The 18,923-nt window shown below is 39.1% G+C and overlaps 2 protein-coding genes across 2 annotated transcripts; both read right to left on the bottom strand.

Annotated features, from left to right (window-relative positions):
• Nucleotides 1-226: 226 nt before the first annotated feature.
• LOC122002130 (callose synthase 5-like) lies at nucleotides 227-16,000 on the bottom strand. The gene is made up of 42 exons (XM_042557198.1): nucleotides 15,508-16,000; nucleotides 15,240-15,340; nucleotides 14,396-14,517; nucleotides 14,206-14,302; nucleotides 13,983-14,093; nucleotides 13,735-13,860; nucleotides 13,561-13,653; nucleotides 12,815-12,906; nucleotides 12,599-12,731; nucleotides 12,352-12,489; nucleotides 12,193-12,269; nucleotides 12,007-12,094; nucleotides 11,791-11,919; nucleotides 11,609-11,723; nucleotides 10,301-10,632; nucleotides 9,488-9,540; nucleotides 9,350-9,410; nucleotides 9,162-9,243; nucleotides 9,038-9,087; nucleotides 8,835-8,921; nucleotides 7,385-7,507; nucleotides 7,215-7,309; nucleotides 7,035-7,119; nucleotides 6,787-6,947; nucleotides 6,035-6,158; nucleotides 5,853-5,947; nucleotides 5,617-5,740; nucleotides 5,395-5,546; nucleotides 4,957-5,066; nucleotides 4,729-4,854; nucleotides 4,576-4,644; nucleotides 4,302-4,491; nucleotides 3,257-3,368; nucleotides 3,050-3,169; nucleotides 2,853-2,968; nucleotides 2,679-2,762; nucleotides 2,435-2,547; nucleotides 2,127-2,356; nucleotides 1,159-1,956; nucleotides 986-1,036; nucleotides 711-896; nucleotides 227-618 (listed from the first exon to the last, which is right to left on the bottom strand). Exons 1-42 carry the CDS (start codon nucleotides 15,731-15,733, stop codon nucleotides 388-390), a joined length of 5,808 nt encoding a protein of 1,935 aa, XP_042413132.1. The 5' UTR covers nucleotides 15,734-16,000; the 3' UTR covers nucleotides 227-387.
• A 55-nt stretch (nucleotides 16,001-16,055) lies between these two features.
• On the bottom strand, nucleotides 16,056-18,190 carry LOC122002129 (probable folate-biopterin transporter 6). Its single transcript, XM_042557197.1, has 4 exons — nucleotides 17,601-18,190; nucleotides 17,254-17,513; nucleotides 17,033-17,131; nucleotides 16,056-16,957 (listed from the first exon to the last, which is right to left on the bottom strand). Exons 1-4 carry the CDS (start codon nucleotides 18,094-18,096, stop codon nucleotides 16,163-16,165), a joined length of 1,650 nt encoding a protein of 549 aa, XP_042413131.1. The 5' UTR covers nucleotides 18,097-18,190; the 3' UTR covers nucleotides 16,056-16,162.
• Between the last annotated feature and the right edge of the window lie 733 nt (nucleotides 18,191-18,923).

The raw sequence follows: 18,923 nt of genomic DNA, 5'->3' as shown, positions 1-18,923 counted from the left end.
ATGAAGAGTTAACATTGCTATCTTCTTCTTTTCTCCTAATCTCCTCTAATCTTCCTCTAAGCCATGCTCAGGCGACCAACATCGCCTTTCTCCTACTCACCACCATCGTCTCGTCGACCGCTGTAAGATGACAAAGGGGATAATGGTTGGTTTGCAAGGTAACAAAATCTAATAATTTAAAGGGTTTTTTCCCTTTTTTTTTTTTTTTTTTTTTTTTTCTTTCTTCCCTTTTTTAATAACTCCATTTGTACAAAACCTTGAATTGTTATCGAGGTAATGTTCTCCTCCCTTATCCAAATCTCACCAATTGGAGACAAACAATTCTAATATTTCTTCAAGAAGGATGACTGAATGCAACTCCTAGAAGCAAAACTTGCAACAATCCGCTCAGTTGTGCTTCTTTCCTCCGGTCAGAATACGTGAAATTTGCAGTCCTCGGCTGAAGGCCTGGTTGAAGAGCAGCCTTGTCTGGAACTCGGAGACGAACGGGAACCAGGCCAAGACAGCAACCGGCGAAAAGATCAGCAGGCCCATCACGTACTCATACCCCCTGGCCAAGGCCTTGACCGAGCTCCACAGACCCAGAGCCTTCGCCATTGGTCTCAGTGCCTGTGCAATCTGCTCCAATAACGAGAACAAATTTAAGAGTTTGTTGTTTTAAGGATTCATACTATTAGACGATTGAGGCCTGCGAATTAGCGATGCTGCACCTGAAGCAGAGCCCAACCGGTAGGCATGAAAGCGAGGATGCTGCAGAAGATGTCTCCGACAGTCAAATTGAGGAAGATGAAGAGAATGATCAGAGTTCCAACCAATCCGATGAACAGGAGCAGATTCAGCAGCCGGAACAGGAGCTGGAAGTCCCCACTAAATGTCTTCCTCCCCATTGACACCAGCTGCACAGAAGAGTTCTTGTTCAGTCAATGAGGAAAGAAGAAATGATGCAACTCAAGATAATCTGCCATGCAAAGCTGAAATAGCTCACCTTCAGTATAAAAAATATCGCCACTATCACAAACCACGACAGTCCGTACACCTGATCAATGCAGGAACATTAGATGATGTGAAAAAGATCAGATCTTCTGGGCAATGACATACATATTAAGTCGTGGATAGTAATTATGATGCACATGAAACAGGAAGGCTGAAACAACTTACGATGATGCTTTTGTCGTTATTGGAAACATGGAGGTGATAAACAATCCCGTACTGGAAAAGAAAGAAGCGAAGAGAGAGGACAATTTCCCAGAATCTTCCTAAGAACCCAGTTGACTTCAGGTGCTCCTGTTCTTCATCCCACCAGGATTCCCAACTCTTGTTTGCTGGAACACCGATTCCTCCCCAACTGTTCATCCATTTGCTCCAGTCATCCCAGTCCTCCACTATCTTTTGCCATTCGAAACCTGAAGGGTTGAAAACGAATGGTGCAAACAGCCATGTGCCAACAAGGAACCACATTGATGAAGTCAGAAGTAAGTATGCGATCGAATCAGTTGCCACTGCACCGTAGATCTGATAAACTATAAGCATTATCATCAACTCCAACCCTTTAACAAAGTGGCTCCGGGAATACATCCTGTAATTCTCAGCAAACTTTACATGTCGGACCACAAATCCACGTCCAGTGGCTCTGTATTTAGCCCCACCATGCAACATTGTTCTTCCAAAATAGTGTGATTTTGTTCCCAGGGAGAATGTGAAGAACACAGAACAAAGCTGAAGTTGCATTATGATGAAGTCGCTAATGGCGGTCCAGAATCCTCTTTCAAGTCCAATCTCCATGATCATTGGTAAAGCCATTAGCAAACCTAATTGAACGATTGACTGAGATGCCATGGCCGACTCTAGAGCAGTGTTGCCTATCTTCCTTGCCTGCTTCATAATAGCATCCTCCAGCCCACTAAGCGACAAGTAAAGTCTTCCGTACAAGAAAGCATAAACTATGATCACAACCATCTACATGTAGAGCAAAGAAATATTAATAAGTGTTATTCTTTGCTAGCAAAGATTCGTAAATGATGTTGACATTGATCTTTCCATCGTCTCAGTTGTAAATGGTTTTAAATGGTTAAAGTAAAATATGAACACAGAATTATTTGAATTTGAGACAAATGAATAGATGTTACCATCGAGCTGATGTAGAATCCAACAGTAGTAAAATAACATGATAGCATCCTGAAGAAGTCAAAGCGATGCCCCAGGCGATAGATATCTCTGCTGAGTATTTGTTCTCCATTGCCACAAGCAACCTTTGCTTCAAATAGAGATATTTGGTTTAGTCCAACATCACGACCTTTTCCAACCTGGATATACTCATGATGGGTGATATTTCCCCGTCGTAAGGTGGAGTTGAAGCCTGATAGTCGAGTAATATGAGTTAGGATAAACAACAAATCAGCTAGATGTAAAAAGAAAAATATGTTAGCAACATCACCAGCAAATATATCTTCACTTAAGTTGATCCCACGAGATGCCTTGCTAATGCCACCTCTAGTTATGTGAAAGATTCTATCAAACACATCTGGGTGACCATAGTGAAACCGAACTCTGGATAAATTAAATGAAAAGCCAATTAAGATGAATCATAGAATCTTCCATAAACCTAACAGGTCAACAGATTTAATATATATATATTATAAATGGAAAGGAACTTTGAAAAGCAAACAATAGAAACTTACTTTAATGGGTTCGCAAGGACCCTTTGCCCTATTGTTACAAAACTGGTTTCTTGATTTGACATAAACCATGCCAAAGAGGATACACTGAAACAAAAAATAACCCAAATCTATAAGATCATATCTCCAAGGATCGTAAAAAGATATAAAATCTCCATAAGTAATCACGTATTTTACCTTCCTGTGAAAATATGCTCACGTACACCAAGGATGGTAGGCTGACGCAGTCCATGGTCTTCATTGAATTCTTCCAGAAGATTACGCATTTTAAATGCCTCTTCTAGATAATTATCCTACATGTTTCACGAAAAGGATAAGCCCTGATAAACTAAAAACTAAATAAGTCAATAATTAATTCAGAAGTTTTTTGTTACCTGATTCATATCGATAGCCTGAAGAGCTTCACCACGAGTGAAGATTATGGCATGGTTTTGATTCTCGGGTTTCCCTTCGCCTATCTTTGCCGCCCCTGGTAGTTTTATTCGATATATTTCCTAGAAGAGGGAGAAAAACAAAATATACCAGTATGTCATGACTGCGGTTCTTAATATTGGATGACTTTATCATGAAATGTGGGTTACTTGATCACGGTTGTCCACTGCTTTTACGAGCACAGAGTAGTAGACCTTCTGAACCTTGTCACTATATCTTTCTTCAACTTCATCGATATATGCAACACGAAGGGAAGGGTAGCTACATTTATGGAATACTTAATGGTTAGATTGCACTGTGCATTTAATAGAAGATAAGTAAAATCATCAAGAATCATTTATCTTCTTTCTTCTTTGCAACCACTGAAGATGCAATGTTAGACCAAAACTAGTGAGTGCATTACAAAACAATTCAATCTCAAAATTAGTCCAACAGATTTCCTTTTTCACATCTTATTTGATTAAAAATTTAAAACCCAATCCATAAGAAACCAGTAACTTATCCCCAAAAAATTGATATTCAGATTAGCACGCAGAACAGAGTAAGATGGCCACTCATTCATACACCTTTGATCTACATATAAGAATGTGAATGAGCAACAACAGAAACAACAACAAAGCATTATCTCACTAGGTGGGGTCGGCTAAGAACTTGAATGAGCATAGAAGTTAATTTTAGACTATGCATACTAGAGAGCAACCATTCATGAACTTCAGAAATGGCATTGATTTTCCATATGTAAGTTGTACTCATCATTTGTCAGCTTCTCTTGCCATTCCTAATTTTTATTCAACCTTTTACTTTGATTGTGGATGAATAATCAATCAAACTCAGGCTTGCATAAATAAGAAACTTAACTGTTGTTGTACTAATTGGGTATCATAACATTGCTCAAGGTAGACACGCAGAGCGCATGAAAGTTGCAATCCTTGATGTCTGGATTAGATACAGAATTGAACCCCCATAGTTTCTGATATATATTCAAATTGCAAAGAACATGCAGTTCTCAACTACCAAATTATTGTTTCCACTAAAATTCTCCGGCTTTATATATTAGCTGTGAGATTGAAATTTATGTATATAGCAACAACATTAAGGTTGATATTGAAGGAAAAAATTGGGCTATAATAATAAGCAAGAAAATATGAAAAACTATGACATTGCTAATTTGAATAAGAAAAGAAAAACACATACTTAACCATCAGGTTCAAAATGTCTGTTGCACGACGATCTCCAGACCTTTTCTGGTTGCCATAAATTTGGCATGTAGCAACATATGTGAATTTCATGTCTGCTATGGCATCAAGTTGAGAAAATAATGACCTTTGGCTCTTATTTTCTTCCTCCATTGGATCAGTAAATGCTTTATATCCCTCTAATATCTCTGGAGAAGAATGATTTAAATAACAGAAATCAAGAAGCCAAATATCTTTACCTAAGTATTTAAAACAAAGAAGCTAAGACTAACCACTTTCTTGGGCCATGTCTAGAAACGCCTGAAGCTTCAATGCTCTACGATAGTACATCATACCTCTCACTGCACAACGTTTATATCAAATGAAGTAGTTGACTAAACTTCTATTTGATAATAAGAGTTTGTAGTATGCAATCCATTGATTACCAGTTCTACAAAGTGTTTGTCCCCTAAGAGAGGCCCAATGACGAAGCTGTAAAACATTTTCTTCATTGGACCAAACCTCACTTTCTCGTTTGCAATTGATCCTCTCCATAAAGTTGTTCCATTCATCTAATGCAAATCATCAAACAGATTAATACAATGACAAAATCTTGAAATAAAGTAAATTTCTACAGTGAATCTCAGATTGACCAGAATAGAAAAGAATAAAACCTGGATAGATCTTTTGCAAATAGAATATTATAGAGATGCCATCTTCATTTTCCAAATCAAGGTCACTTTTGGAAAATACAATTTCCTCACTGTAGTATGGAGTCATCACACTGCAAACCGCTTTAAATTAAATCAAAGTGTTTGAGAGATAATTGCCATAAAATTGCACACTAGGGTTGTGATTATTTCAATACAGAAAATTTGACAGTAAGGCATCTACACCATAGCCTTTCTTGATAAGTATACATGTCAAAACTTTCAGGTGATAATGATGAGATAAGATAGTGGCATTGTCTATATCTCTCTGGTTTATATCTCTAATATGAACAACAATGTTGCAGTGATCAGGATATATATCAAATAAATGGTTTAGATTGAAACCATATGCATTACTCAATCCTTTTGGTGTTAATACATTCAGATAATAGGGTGTCATACCTGAATGACAACATTTTACGGACTCTAGGAGCACGGGGCATATCCATAAACAAAGAATTTGTGAAAAATGCTATTCTTCTACGAGCTTCAAGGTTTGTAGGAACATCTATTGCATATTCCTTCACTGTCAATAGGAGGTAAAGTCGTTTAATCTGCAGTAAGGTAGATCGTCAGTAACTTGCTATCAACAAAAAACAAAAGAGGAGTTGGATTGAGAATCACCTGTTCTTCCCAGTGTGGGTTAAGTAGAGGAGGAAACAATATTGCAGGTTTTGAACCAGTACCAGCAAAGAGCTGTCTTCGGGGTACTGAATCTTTATTACCATGCCCAAGTTCAACTAACTCACTGAAAAAAAATATTAAAAATCATAAGAAAATCTCAGATCTCAGATCTCAGAAATTTGTTTATCCAAAAATAACTAATTTAATTATTCAAGTGGAGTTTGTGTTTCACTGACTGTATCTCATTAACCATCATATCACGGGAGACTACTTCAAGCATGTCTTGAAGCAATAATACAACTGTATCACGTTTAGATGCATCGCCCTCTTTCTGCAAGAAAGCAGTTTTCCTCCTTTTTCAGCTATTAACAACTAGGGAGGATGGAGACATCAACTAACAAATCAAAGTATGACTTACCAATATATCAAGAAGCTCCACAAACTTCTTACATAGTGTTGGCAAGGCATTCATCCTAAAATTGCTTAGAAAGGTATTTTTTTCAATGTTAGCTTCAATCTCTTTAATAATGATACCAATAATCCTGTCACCAAACGTGCAAAGAAAAAAATCATAAGATGATGATATCATAGGAAGATAAAGCAAAATACATGCAAAAGAACCTTGCATGAACTAACTTTCTATCTAAGAACCTTTCTTTATGCATAGGATGCCCAAAAGGAAATTTGAATAATGTGGAAATTCAGACAAAGCTTGCAGAATTCAAAAACTTCACAATGAATTTCTTCCTCATAAAATAAGAAGGAAAAGTAATAGGATTTCTTTTATAGATGACATCTCCAAATTCTCATCCATAGATTAATTGTAGTACTTGGGAATAGAACATCCTGCATGATTCTTTTGGCAGCTGAAATGCTCCTTGATATCCAATTTTTTTTGTTATGAGTGTTACTATTACGCGTCAAGTTATGTGCGTTAAATTTACCAGTTGTCACCAAATTTCTGTAGTATCTCCTATTATATTGTCATTGTGAGTAATCAACTAGGTCATTGGCCATGTAAGTAACATAAAAAAAAAACTTCGAGAAAATAAACTTAAATTTCAATTTTCAACATTCTGAAATGCAAAAGCAAAATTAGTAAAAGTTTAGACTCAAAACTAGAAACTGTTTGCTTTCTAAAGATCCAGTCATGAAGGATTTGCAACAAACCTTTTCTCATTCTCCCCGACAACAAGAAGATTAAGAATGAGCTTAAAGGACTCATAGCATTCGATAACAGCACATTTCATGTACTCGTCAACACAGATACGTTTCCAGAGATCAGAATCCTTTGCTTGAAATTGAGCAGCTGTATCTAGTGCTACTGGTATCTGACCAGCAAATATTTGAATTTACAGAAAACAAACATCAAGAATCACAACACTCAATAAGAATAAGATACAGTGTCAATAATTTACCTTGCCAGATAGTAGGAATGGTGGCCATTGTATCACCTTCAAGCTAGGATCGGATGAGTAAGGAACTAGCAAAAGATCCATCTCCCTGAATTACATAAACAGATTTTGAGTCTCCCTTGAAGAAAACCAGCAAATATTGAATGTAAGAAAGTAGACAGATAAGTCAACTCAAGGCCTTTCCTATCACTTATAAGGTCTTCCTCTCGGAAGCTGCATATCACTTCATTCCAAAGCTGAGCAAACTTTGCTGCTTCAGTTCTCTTACTTGGAGAGGCCTAATTTTGCTAGGTATTAGATGAAAAGAACCAAAATAACAATGTGAGAATACACAATATCAGTTTCAAGAGAACCTCAGCAAAGCGCCTTGATAGAGAGAATCCCTTGTGACGAACTTTCTCAGATGGAACAAGACATGTGTTGAAAGCTCCAGGCAAAGAATGAAACCGTGATCTCAACATGCCTAGTGTTCGTATCTACAAGATGATAAAGATAGGAATTAGAAATTTGAGTAACAAGAAATCAAGAAATATAACTTTAAGTTGACATGCAACAAATTATCAGTCATTATTATGTTAATCAGGTTGTCAATTATAAGTCTATCAATAAGAACTAATCAATATATGCAAGAACATAAATTTCAAATAAATTTGTCAAGTAGCATGACTGTAAAACCTAAAAACCAAACAAATCAATCATCAGCTTGTCTCCCTCTCCCCTATGCAGTAACACTCATTGTCTGCCCAATTCGTTAATTCTCCCCTTCCCTATGCTCATTTGTCAATGTGTCGTATTTGTTCATCCCAAGAGGCAGAGACTGAGAGACCCAAATCAGCAACCGTCATCTGGCTGTCTGACACCCTATCTTCCTTTGAAGATTTAGGCATTGCATTCTGACTTATGATGATATTGCTCCCTTGACTCATGACTCCCAGTGCTTTGTTCCAGCCTCGGACTCCACCCTGCTTCCCTACCTCCAGTCATCAACACCAATAGTGACAACCTCCTCCCAATTCAAGTTTTCTATACCCTGATTTAATTTGGGCCAGCTCGAGTTTTTCATTAAACCCAACTCATGCCCACCCCTATGCGTGGTTTTGCATGAGGAGGTAATGGCTCACAAGGGCACATGGTGCTTGGAATGAGGTTGTGTTACTCACCAGAACGCATGGATGCAAGGTCAGCTATCATGCATAAGAGGCTCAGGAGAAGACAGGTAGATGCATGCAACTGATCTGAGGTAGAAGAGGTTGTTAGATTTGGTTGTTGATGATAAATTTGGACACAAGTTTGGTCAAGAGATGAGAAGGCCAAGAGATGAGAAGGCAATGGGTCATGAAGAGCTTCATCAATATAATGTTTCAAGGACTCAGTGCGCACAGAACAAGAAGATAAGGAGGTGGATGAGAGAAGGTCAGTTGCTCCTCCTTGACAGAATACCTCTTTAGGAAATGCTAACCCAAAAAGAGGTGTTCTAATATCATGCAGAGTTTGGACAACAAAATTAATATATATGTTATAAAGGCATATTACATGCATATTGGACTCAGTATAGAAACCTAAACCTAAAATAGCAATGTGGAACTGGACCGGTACACTAATAATCCTATTAAGATAATATCTCAACACATTATTGGAAGGGGTTTAATCTTGTTTCTTCCACTCTGAATGAGGCATAGTCTCATATCCAATGAGGTGCGGAGACACCTCGTGGTGAAGACCAAAAAACAAGCAGAAAGTCTACTTAATTTTCTATTTGTTTGAAGAAATAAATACATACACAGAACTTGCATAATCTTTTACCTCTCCAAGTCGACCAAATGCTCCAGAGACACCTCCATATAAAGTGGAGAAAATTGCATACCATATTTGAGTATCCATAAAATACACCTGTGAAAAGTTTAACTTGTCATACATGATTCCTGTTGATGTTAAGTACAAAGACCACTACTAGTATAAAGAACAATGTCTAAAATCAAGAACCACAAAGAGCAATATTGACATACCAAGATCACAGGAACCCAAAGCGCAATAATAGCACCAAGATTACCAGGAGCTACAACAAAGATGATTTGAACTATTTTAATCAAATAATATCTGATGTAACTTGTAAAAAGTTGAGCAATATACCTTGGGGGAAAAAATCATGCCAGGCGAAATGTACATTATGAACATTCATTATATCTTTTGTGGGCTTTATAAGAGGTTGTATCTGCCACATCATACAACATGTTGAGAGAAAAGAATCCTCCCATATTCTTAATTAAAGCTATAATCTATATGAACATATGTGCAAAAGAGAGAAAAGGAGAAGTTACCTGCAAGAAGTAACTAAATGCAAACTTGGAAGATAACAGCAACACCCAAAACAATGTGTACCTTAAAAGATAACAATCCATGTAAGAATTTTACAAAATTTCCATAGTCAAAACAAAAACAAAGATTTATAAACTCACTTGAATAGTACCAACTGACTCTCATGCATACCGCGCCCAACATAAATCCTTGGCTGAAAAGAATTTGAGAAATATGTTAGGTTCCTAAACCTTCATAGTTGAAGTGTCTGTTGATTCATAACTAAAAGAAAAAGTATTAGTAGGAGATTATCTATGAATATAGTTCCCTTCCTCAAGAAGAAATTTATACAATTAGGTTAGGTTGTGCATCACAACCTTCCTACTTATAATGCCTATTGATTCCATAACTAAAAGCAAATGATCATTTGACTGGTATGTTAATATAAGAATACTATAATTCGATAAAAGCCATTCAGTTCTTTGTGAGGGTGAGATGTACCATGGTGACAATTAAAGTTGTGTTTCCTACAAGGGAAAGAAACAAGAAGAGAAATATTGACCTAGTTTGTATTTCCTTGGGAGGAAGGGGAAAAGGGTAGTTTCCCTTATAAGAATTTCCTAAGAGAAAGGGAGGGCAATAAGGAAAGGAGGGAAATTTAAATATAAAATATTAGTCGATTAAAAACATTTTAAACAAAACTATTTTCAAATCAAGATAATAAAAAAATGAAAAAATATATTAAATGAAACAGCATTCCACCTGATCTAGGTGGGAGCCAATTTTAGTATGGTTGGGGAAATAATTCTCCCACTACTTCCTCAGTATGTCTTGGGAAGAAACTGAGGGAAGCTACCTAGATAAGTTTTTCAGGAAAAAAAAACTACCAAGATAAAATTCAATTACTTTTAATCTTTGAATGAAGAAAATAATTACCTCCCGGTAAATAAATGGGAAAAAAAGGGTCTACACACCTGAGACCACCATAAGAGCATTCGGACAATGCCCCATTCTGAATTCTCTATCCATCTACGGAGCATAGGAAATAAAAATAGCATTCCTGTTAAAACATTAGGCAACACGTATAATGCCACAGCCATAGTATATAAAGGCGGAACGCCTTTTATCTGATGAAGGTACTGCAAAATGCCACCCAAAGGCAAATTTATCTGTGACGAATCAATATAACACAGAAGAAGAACTATAGACCATGCAAGACTCACTAATATCTTGAGGACATTTCTCAAGATATCAGTAAATTTTCGTCTATGATAGCCAGGGAAATTAAGAATAAGATCAAGAATACCTGTAATGAGAAAAAAAAGAAGGTGATTAAGTGAGAACACAAAATCATGATGGCTGCAGTTTGATGAATAGAAGAATGAACCAAATGAAAGCTAATACTATTTTTTTTACCATGCATCCCTTCTAAAAAAAATTGCAATTTAAGAGAGCCATAGACAAATTTGGTGCGTAATATTAGCTTGAATAATATAATATTGTAATATTCTTAGTAGACAGTTTGTCAATGAACAATAAAATATTAAGTGAAATAGAGAGTAGGCCAAAATATTTTGATATATATTCTCTAGCTAAGAGGAGATCTACTATTAAATTGTGCAAACAAATATACATGGCTCATCTCAAACTAGTTCCACAAGATTAGTTCACGTGCCAATGTTTTCAATTACATTATGTTTCAGTCAAATATTTCATCACAATTGATCTTATATTGTTAGTGAAATATTCTTCGCATGAGTATAGAATCACTACTTATTGCAGTGAAACCTATAAGAGACTGTCAAGAACATCACAATTGATCTTATGTTTCAGTTATCCTTACTCATTTTCTCCTCAAAAGATCTTGTTTTCTCATCTTGGTTCAAGGATAATATGACCTTTATCATACACATCAAATACATCTAAGGGAATATATCAATCTATTTTGAATAGTCAATGACTGCTTATGTCCGTCCATACAAGCTTTGTGGTGCAATACTCTATATGGCAGCAGTCCATTATTATTTTCTTTCTCATTAACACCATCCCAGGAAAAAGTTGAACTTAGAAAACAGAAATGGATGTGAATTCTCTCAAACAGTACCAATCAATCAATTATCATCAGTCACATGCAATATGCTCACAATAAATCATACTCATGACTCGTTCAGGTCCAAGGAAGCAAGGATAATGCATCATATAGTAAGTTAAATTGCACATAAAGTTGTGTTAGTGAGAACTATAGTGATAACAATAAGTTATGAATTAAGAAAAAATCATACATTTTAGCAGATGCAGAAGTGCTGCTGTTATGAAAATGCTAGATAATGAGTATAACATATCTTTCTGAAAAATCTGTGCTGGTGAATAACCACTCCAGGCCATGATTATCATTGCCTGAATAAACAACAAATTGGATTATATTCTGGAATGATGATCAATGTTATATATGACATGATATTACCTGTAATGCTATTACATAGAAAGTCCACATGCGAGAAAAACTTCTAAAGATGTTCCAAAATGTTCTAGTCTCAACAAAATTTTCCTTCCCTGTGCTTTTATTAGGCAATTTTTTGGATGAACGTCCAACCTGTAAATGAGTTTTTATCAGTGGCAACTATATTTAAAGAAATCAATTAGACAGTTTGAATTATTAACAAGAAGTTCTGTATCAGACCTGAACTGTAGGCTTTGATTGTCGTATAGATTTGAAGAACTCCCCATCATCTCTCATAGGCCAACCCAAGGAAAAGCAATCAGCCGACCTAGTAGTTATGCAGTTTACCTCAATCGTGGAAATTAACAAAAAGATAATAAAAAAAAACACTGTTAATCTATTAGTGATCTAAATCTGTTCACAAACCAGAAGTACTCATTTAGGTCATCATAGTTACACCAAGCTGAATGTGGGGCTTTTCCGTTATTGCTTCTTTGAACTTCCTGAAGAAATGTAAATCATCATAACTCTGTTGTTCCACCTATGATGCACAATCCTTAATTTTAGCCTTTGAGGGATGCATACCTTTTCAATCACATGATAAATTGGGCTGATTACTTTCTTCAAGAATGCTTCATCGTCTCCACCATATGAAGATCTAACATTCTCCCCTGTCACAACACTGACATTGCCACCCAACAGACCATGTAGCTCATATGCCATCTAAAACCATCATGGATTATCATTTATGCAAGGAAGACCAAACTATTTTAAGAATAACAAGGTAATGTCAATATAACCGGAAACAACATATTTCTGGATGGAGGTTCACATTGTGGAATATATAAGATAAGCACTCTGGCATAAATCGAAGATTGGCAGCTTCACCCCAGATAAGAAGAAACAGACCCATATATAGGATCTTTCTCTGTTGAATCTCTTGTGGTTGTAGGTTTTGTGCAAGACTAAAATTAAAATATAAAGTATTAGACGACCAAAAGAAATATTTTAATAGTCTTATAAATCAACCAATAGAGGTCTCAAATACCGTAAACTATGTTTCTTTCCCAAGAATTTGCACCATGATTTATAGTTCTTGAATATTTTGTTCATAACTGCATCGACTGCACGATTATCTAGCTGTGATGGGGAACTAATTCAGTTACAACCACAATTTATAAATAAAATAACATATTTGCATTTGAAGTGAGAAAGGTAAGATTGCTAGTGAATACAGTAACACATTATGATTCACATGGAAAAACAAACATGGATGATCCTAAGCATGAGAAAATTTATTTCCTTTTAGAGACACACAAATAAGGAGATCTTAGGTAGGATAGTGCTTAATAATAGAAATCTATTCCTCTATTTGGTTGTCAATATAAGATAATAATAAGGAAACCACATGCACTGCATGGCTGCAGCTGCACATATTGAAAGGCCCATGACACAAAAATGATTGAAGAAACATACACTATGTCAAAATGGCTTTCAAATAAATTCTTGAGATGCTGATATGAGAAAGATTCAATATTCAGAAAATATTAAAAGACCTCTAAGTTATCAGTAATTTGTTCATATGAAAAGGTTGTCAGTACACCGCAACCAAATTACAGAAAGATATATGTGATGTGATCATACCTGATAGTTATTTAATCATACAACCAGGTTTCAAAAGTAGATTCTTGAAAGAACAAAATAACTCAAATAACAATCAGAGGAACACAATATTCATCAATGAATGGGCAAACAATATTGTTTATCTAACTTAATGAAGCTCGATATACATGCCTTATGAATAGGTTCAGGCTTCGGAGACAGCCTTATGTGAAGGTTGGCGAGGAGCAAGATCAAATGTTCCCTTTGATTTCTTACATTGTCTCTCTGTAAACAGAAAAATACTAATAATGTTAAAAGTAATTTTAAAGAAACAAAAGACATATTTGTTATTTGCAAATGTTCTACCTGAAACCCAAATGTGACTCTTAACCAATCAAGTAGATCCAACTCTCCTGTTTTCTCCTTTTGCTGACCAACAGAAGGCCAGTTCAAACCCCGCGTATTCTTCAGGGCTGCAACGGCTGCTTTTATCTGTCAAATTCGAATGTATTCAAGTTACTGATTTGCTTAAAGCTACCAGAGTACCTTGTTTCTCCCTATCTATAATTACTCCCAAAAATCAATACTGTCATTTGAAGGGTTAAGAATAGAACCTCCTCGAGCTGCATGATGCATTGTGAAGCACCAGCAGCATCCAAGGGAAGGATGTTGTAGGGTACATAAATTTCGGTTTTTTCTTGGACATCTCTGGCAGCAGCAATGATCTGCGAATAGATCACCAAACACGGATAAGAAGCTAAATCATTCCTTCCAATAATCTCAAAGGAGACAAAAGGGTAAAAATCTGATTGGATCAATTGAACATCGTGGGCGAACCTCTGGGGCAACTTCTTCAACTTTCTCGCTCTTGTTAACGGCACAGAGAACCTCAAAAAGGATATTAGCGGTTTGATAAGCTTTCCCGAGTTGAGCTCTGCAAACAGAAACAAATTGGGATTTGGGAACACAAAACAAAGGATGCCGCAAGAATCACAACATGTTGCAACAAAAGCGAATCCAGCTTTACCTGTCGGCTTGTTCGCCCCTATCGAGAGCACGAACATATTGCTCGTAGTATTGCTGATAGAAACTCTGGATCTCTCGGGCATCGCTCTTCTTCACCCTTCGGGAGAGACTCGTTCCGTTGTCCTGGAATGCGTTCGACTCCGATTACGTAGACGATTCAAAATATCGAAAATCTCATTCTCATAGGTAATATTTCATTTTTGCCCCTACACTTCACCATTTCTTAGCATACCCTTGTAATTTCAAAATCTTAAAATCAACTCTTCTAAATTTTGCAATTCCATACCATTACTAACTTTATTATTTTCTATAATAATTTCTAACCCTAAGTGCATCCATATCTTCTCCTTAAATACAAAATTTATTTTAAATTTTATATTTTATATAAAAACTTTTGTATCAGTATTTATTCATTTTTTTAAAATTTAGATTTCATGAATAAAAGAAATAAATTGGATAATAAAATATAGATATCACACAGGGAGAGAGAAAAAATAATAAAAAAATAAAAAATAATAAAAAATAAAGATAATAAAATTTTTAAAATAATTAATGAAAAATAATTATCTAAATTTAATAAAATAAATAATTTATTATAAATTTTAAAAATATTATAAAGAAATTGACATGAATACTCTGATAAAATAAGATTACATATTTATCATCATATTATATCATCATGTTATTGTTTTGTAAAACTCTATGAATCCTATAATTCTAAAATGTTTAAAGCATTTTAAATCAAAGATAGATTTTAAATGGTGAAATGAAATTATTATTTTTTAAATATTTAGATAATTAATTTAGAATACTCAAGGAATTTATTGGATAATCATGAATTTTACCCGTTCAAGGCGTTGAAGGAGGGCAGTTTTGAATTGGCGAACTCCACGTCCGGTTGAACTAGGATCAAGTCTATGTGCCTTCTCAAATGCATAAAATCGGCCTAAAATTGAAATAACAAAAAAAATTATTATAAAATATTTTTAAAAATATGTAGGATGTACTTTTTGATTTCAATCCATTATGGTTTTTATAATTAAAATCTTTTCATTTAGTTTCCTCCTCATTTAAAGGATTTATTAAAAAACAAAAGGATAAAAAGAACCGCACAGAGATAAGCAACGCGAGGGCGCTCTGCCTCAATCTTGGAGGCAACTCGAAGGACAGGCGTAATGCTGTCCAGTGACGCCGGCACCACCTCGTTGTCAAACACCTCCATTGAGAAAGTCGCCGTCGTGGGATTCCTCGTCGATGCTCGTCGCATCAACCCCGGCGGCCCGGGTACCAGCCCGGCCGCTGGCATTTCAGAGGCAGACGCTTGCTCTCCCCCTCCCATTACGGCGCCGCCTCCTCGTCTCCGGTCGACTGCTTACTCATCAACGTCTTGATTGTAGCTAGGCCCGTCGCCTGTCGCCTACGCAAGCCAACCAAATCGATATCAGTTCGAAGTAAATACGATCAGACGTTAATGGCGGAGAAGACAGTAGATCTACCTTTCGTTTGGGGAGAACGAAAGGCGAGAAGGGCAGTCGCGGACGAGGAATTTCACGGCGAGAGGAGAAAATATATAGAGGATCAACCTTCTCGGGAGGGATACGTGGAGTTACGTACGTGAGGGTAGGATACGTATGCAACCGATGTATGAGGAGGCTCTCTGGTTAGAGGAAAAAAATGCCGTTTATTTCCATTTGATATGAATTAACAAATTTCATAATTGATTGGAAAAAAAATAACTAAATGTGTTGTTTGATCGCTACTCGATCGATCACACTTTTTCGCCGCCGGTATCAGTGTCATCGGTGAGCTCCGCCAACTGCAAGGCCTCCTCCGCTGCGCCGCCGGAATTGTGAGGAGGGGCATCCGAAGGCAGCATGAGCTCCGGCGGCAGCAGCGGGTCGTTCGGGTCGGCGCTGGGCACGAGAAAGATGAGCCCCAGAGTGGCGATCCGCAGGAGGTTGCGGAGGAGGAGGACGAGCCAGAGGCGGCGGAAGTCGGTGCGGGTGACGGAGAAGAAGTGGAGGAGGAGGCCGCCGGCGGTCTTGGAGGTGAGGGTGCCTAGGCTGTCGATGCACATGAGGAGGGCGAAGAAGGTGCCCTCGATGCCGCGGGGGCAGAGGCGGGTGCTGAGCACCATCATCGGCATCCACCGGAGGCGGCTGATGACGCGGGAGACGCACTCCTCGAGGACCACGAAGGCGGCGTCGGGGAGGCGGAGTTTGAGGTTCCAGCGGAGGACGAAGGCGAGGTCGAGCATGCCGGAGAAGCCGTAGAGGAGCTGCGCGAAGAAGATGAGGCGCCGGAAGGGGAGGTGCTTCAGCAGCTTGTGGTAGATGAGGACGCCGACCATCGACGCCGTCGCCCCGATCGCGTAGATCACCCCCACGAACTCCTGGGAAAAGGCTGGTCCTGCACGGCGATCGGTGTACCAATAGAATTGGCCTTCATGGGTGCTGATGCTGAGCGCCAGACTCAAGAACATGTAAAGCGACGGCTTCCAAACCGTTGGAAATTGGATCGTTCTCGCCATTCCTCCGATTGCTTCCTTCCCCGTCTCCCATACCTTCTACCATTTGGTCATCATCAGATCGACGATGAATTTTGCGCCAAATGTTATTATTCGATGAATTGATAGTACCTTTGGCTTCGCTGAGAGGTGGGCGTTCTTGTGTTCGTAGATGACGAATCCGAGAATGATCAGCAGCGTCGCCGGCAACGCCATCAGCCCCAGCGCTCCCTCCATTTCACAACAATCAAACCCCCCATCACGCCCGTGGATTGATGCATCAAAATGAAACTTTGAGAAGCGATCGACGAGCAAGCAGAGCAGAGCAGAGCATGCCCTCATCGGAGACTCACCTGAGCTCCGAGGAGGTGGACGAAGACGCCGCTGGTGGAGAACCCGACGAGCGCCCCCGCCGAGGACACGAACCCGCACAGACTCTGCATGTCCGCTGCCAGCCCCGGCCGCTCGATGCTGTTCCTCGCGATGCACGCGTCGATGGTCACATCCGCAATCGCCACCCCCGCCATCATCCCCACCAGGCACAGCAGCGCAGCCGCCACCGCCAGCCGCTCGAACGTCGCCACCACGAACGTCGCCGCCACTCCGAGAACGCCTGTCGATATTGAACCTTGAGTTCGGCTCTGTTTTCTTGCGCGGAAAAAGGGGAAAAGGAAGGATTTTTAGGAGGAGGGTTTATTACCCGCGGCGATAAAGTAGGGGCGGCGGCGATAACCACGGACGGGAACGACGTCGGTGAGGAGGCCCCAGACGGGCTTCATGATCCAGGGGAGGTAGTAGAGGCCAATGAAGAACTGCACCGCCGACGGCTGAACCCTCTGCACGTCCTTCCAGTAGTAATCAGACACCACGCGGAAGAAGGAGCTAGCGAAGCCCTGACTGAGGCCGTACACCACCACCACCCCGAACACGAAGCTGCCGTTCAGCTCCCGGCACAGCATCCGGATCCACTCCGCCGGCTCCACCACCATCCTGGACAGAGCCCCGGCACCACCATCGCCGCACTTCAACCCTTCTGCCTTCGTCGCCGCCGGCGTCTTCTCCACTAGGTCCTGCGTCTCCGAATCCATTGGGGCTGAATTGGGAATGATGACGAACTCACATGAAGTGGCAAGAGATGTTGACTTGGGATTTAGCGTCCGTCGACGAATTGGTGGAGATTTGTGACGACTTCGCATGTGAATTCAAAGCAACTTGGTGGTTGTTTAATGCATTCGAAGCTGGCAGAGAGGAGAAGGCGTGTAAAAACTAGGATTTGTGGTAAGAACATGCGGAAAGGGCGGAGCTGAGGAAGCGCACATCTGCGTCTTTCAGGCTAATATTTATAATTACTGTTATTATTGTTTATTTTCAACAACTTTAGCAATGCCAATGCCAATGCCAAACTTTGTCTTTGATTATCAGCAACAACAGAGCATCGATTGTCATCATCAACAACATCCACATCAAACCGACGGTCTGGATATGACATCTCTTTTTAACTGATCCGGTGGTAAGACGAGATCCATCCGGTAGGAAATCAAAATGGTCAACATCCAGGGTAGACATCCGACCCGACAAGATACCTTCCCAAGCGGCAGGAAGAATAGCCGACCCGGCATCTCGACAGCTCTGTCTGATGCTGAGTTTCCAACACTCATAAGGCAAAGCGGGAAAAGACGAAGGCCCAGCGGCCATCCCGCTCGGCTAACAAGGGACACGACATCAACCCCGGCAGTTAAAGCTCCCTCGCTCGACGAGCACGGATCCTCTGGTCCGTAAATTGCGGACCAGAGGATGGCCCATTTTTTTACACCGTTGATTTGGATGGACCCTACCTATTTAAAGATGGGGTTCATCCAAATCAAAGGTTCCCATGCAGTGGACCATCTCCTGGTCAGCAATTTGCGGACCAGAAGATCCCAACTGTCCGCTCGACAGGGTGGAGTCGGACATCAAATCACCCGCCGAGTGGACAGCCAAATCGGCCCGACCTTGGTGTCACTTGGAGGGTGTTAGCCGATCG

Source organism: Zingiber officinale, chromosome 7A (assembly GCF_018446385.1).
Source record: "Zingiber officinale cultivar Zhangliang chromosome 7A, Zo_v1.1, whole genome shotgun sequence".
Taxonomy (NCBI): domain Eukaryota; kingdom Viridiplantae; phylum Streptophyta; class Magnoliopsida; order Zingiberales; family Zingiberaceae; genus Zingiber; species Zingiber officinale.
This window is presented reverse-complemented; position numbering and strand designations above follow the sequence as displayed.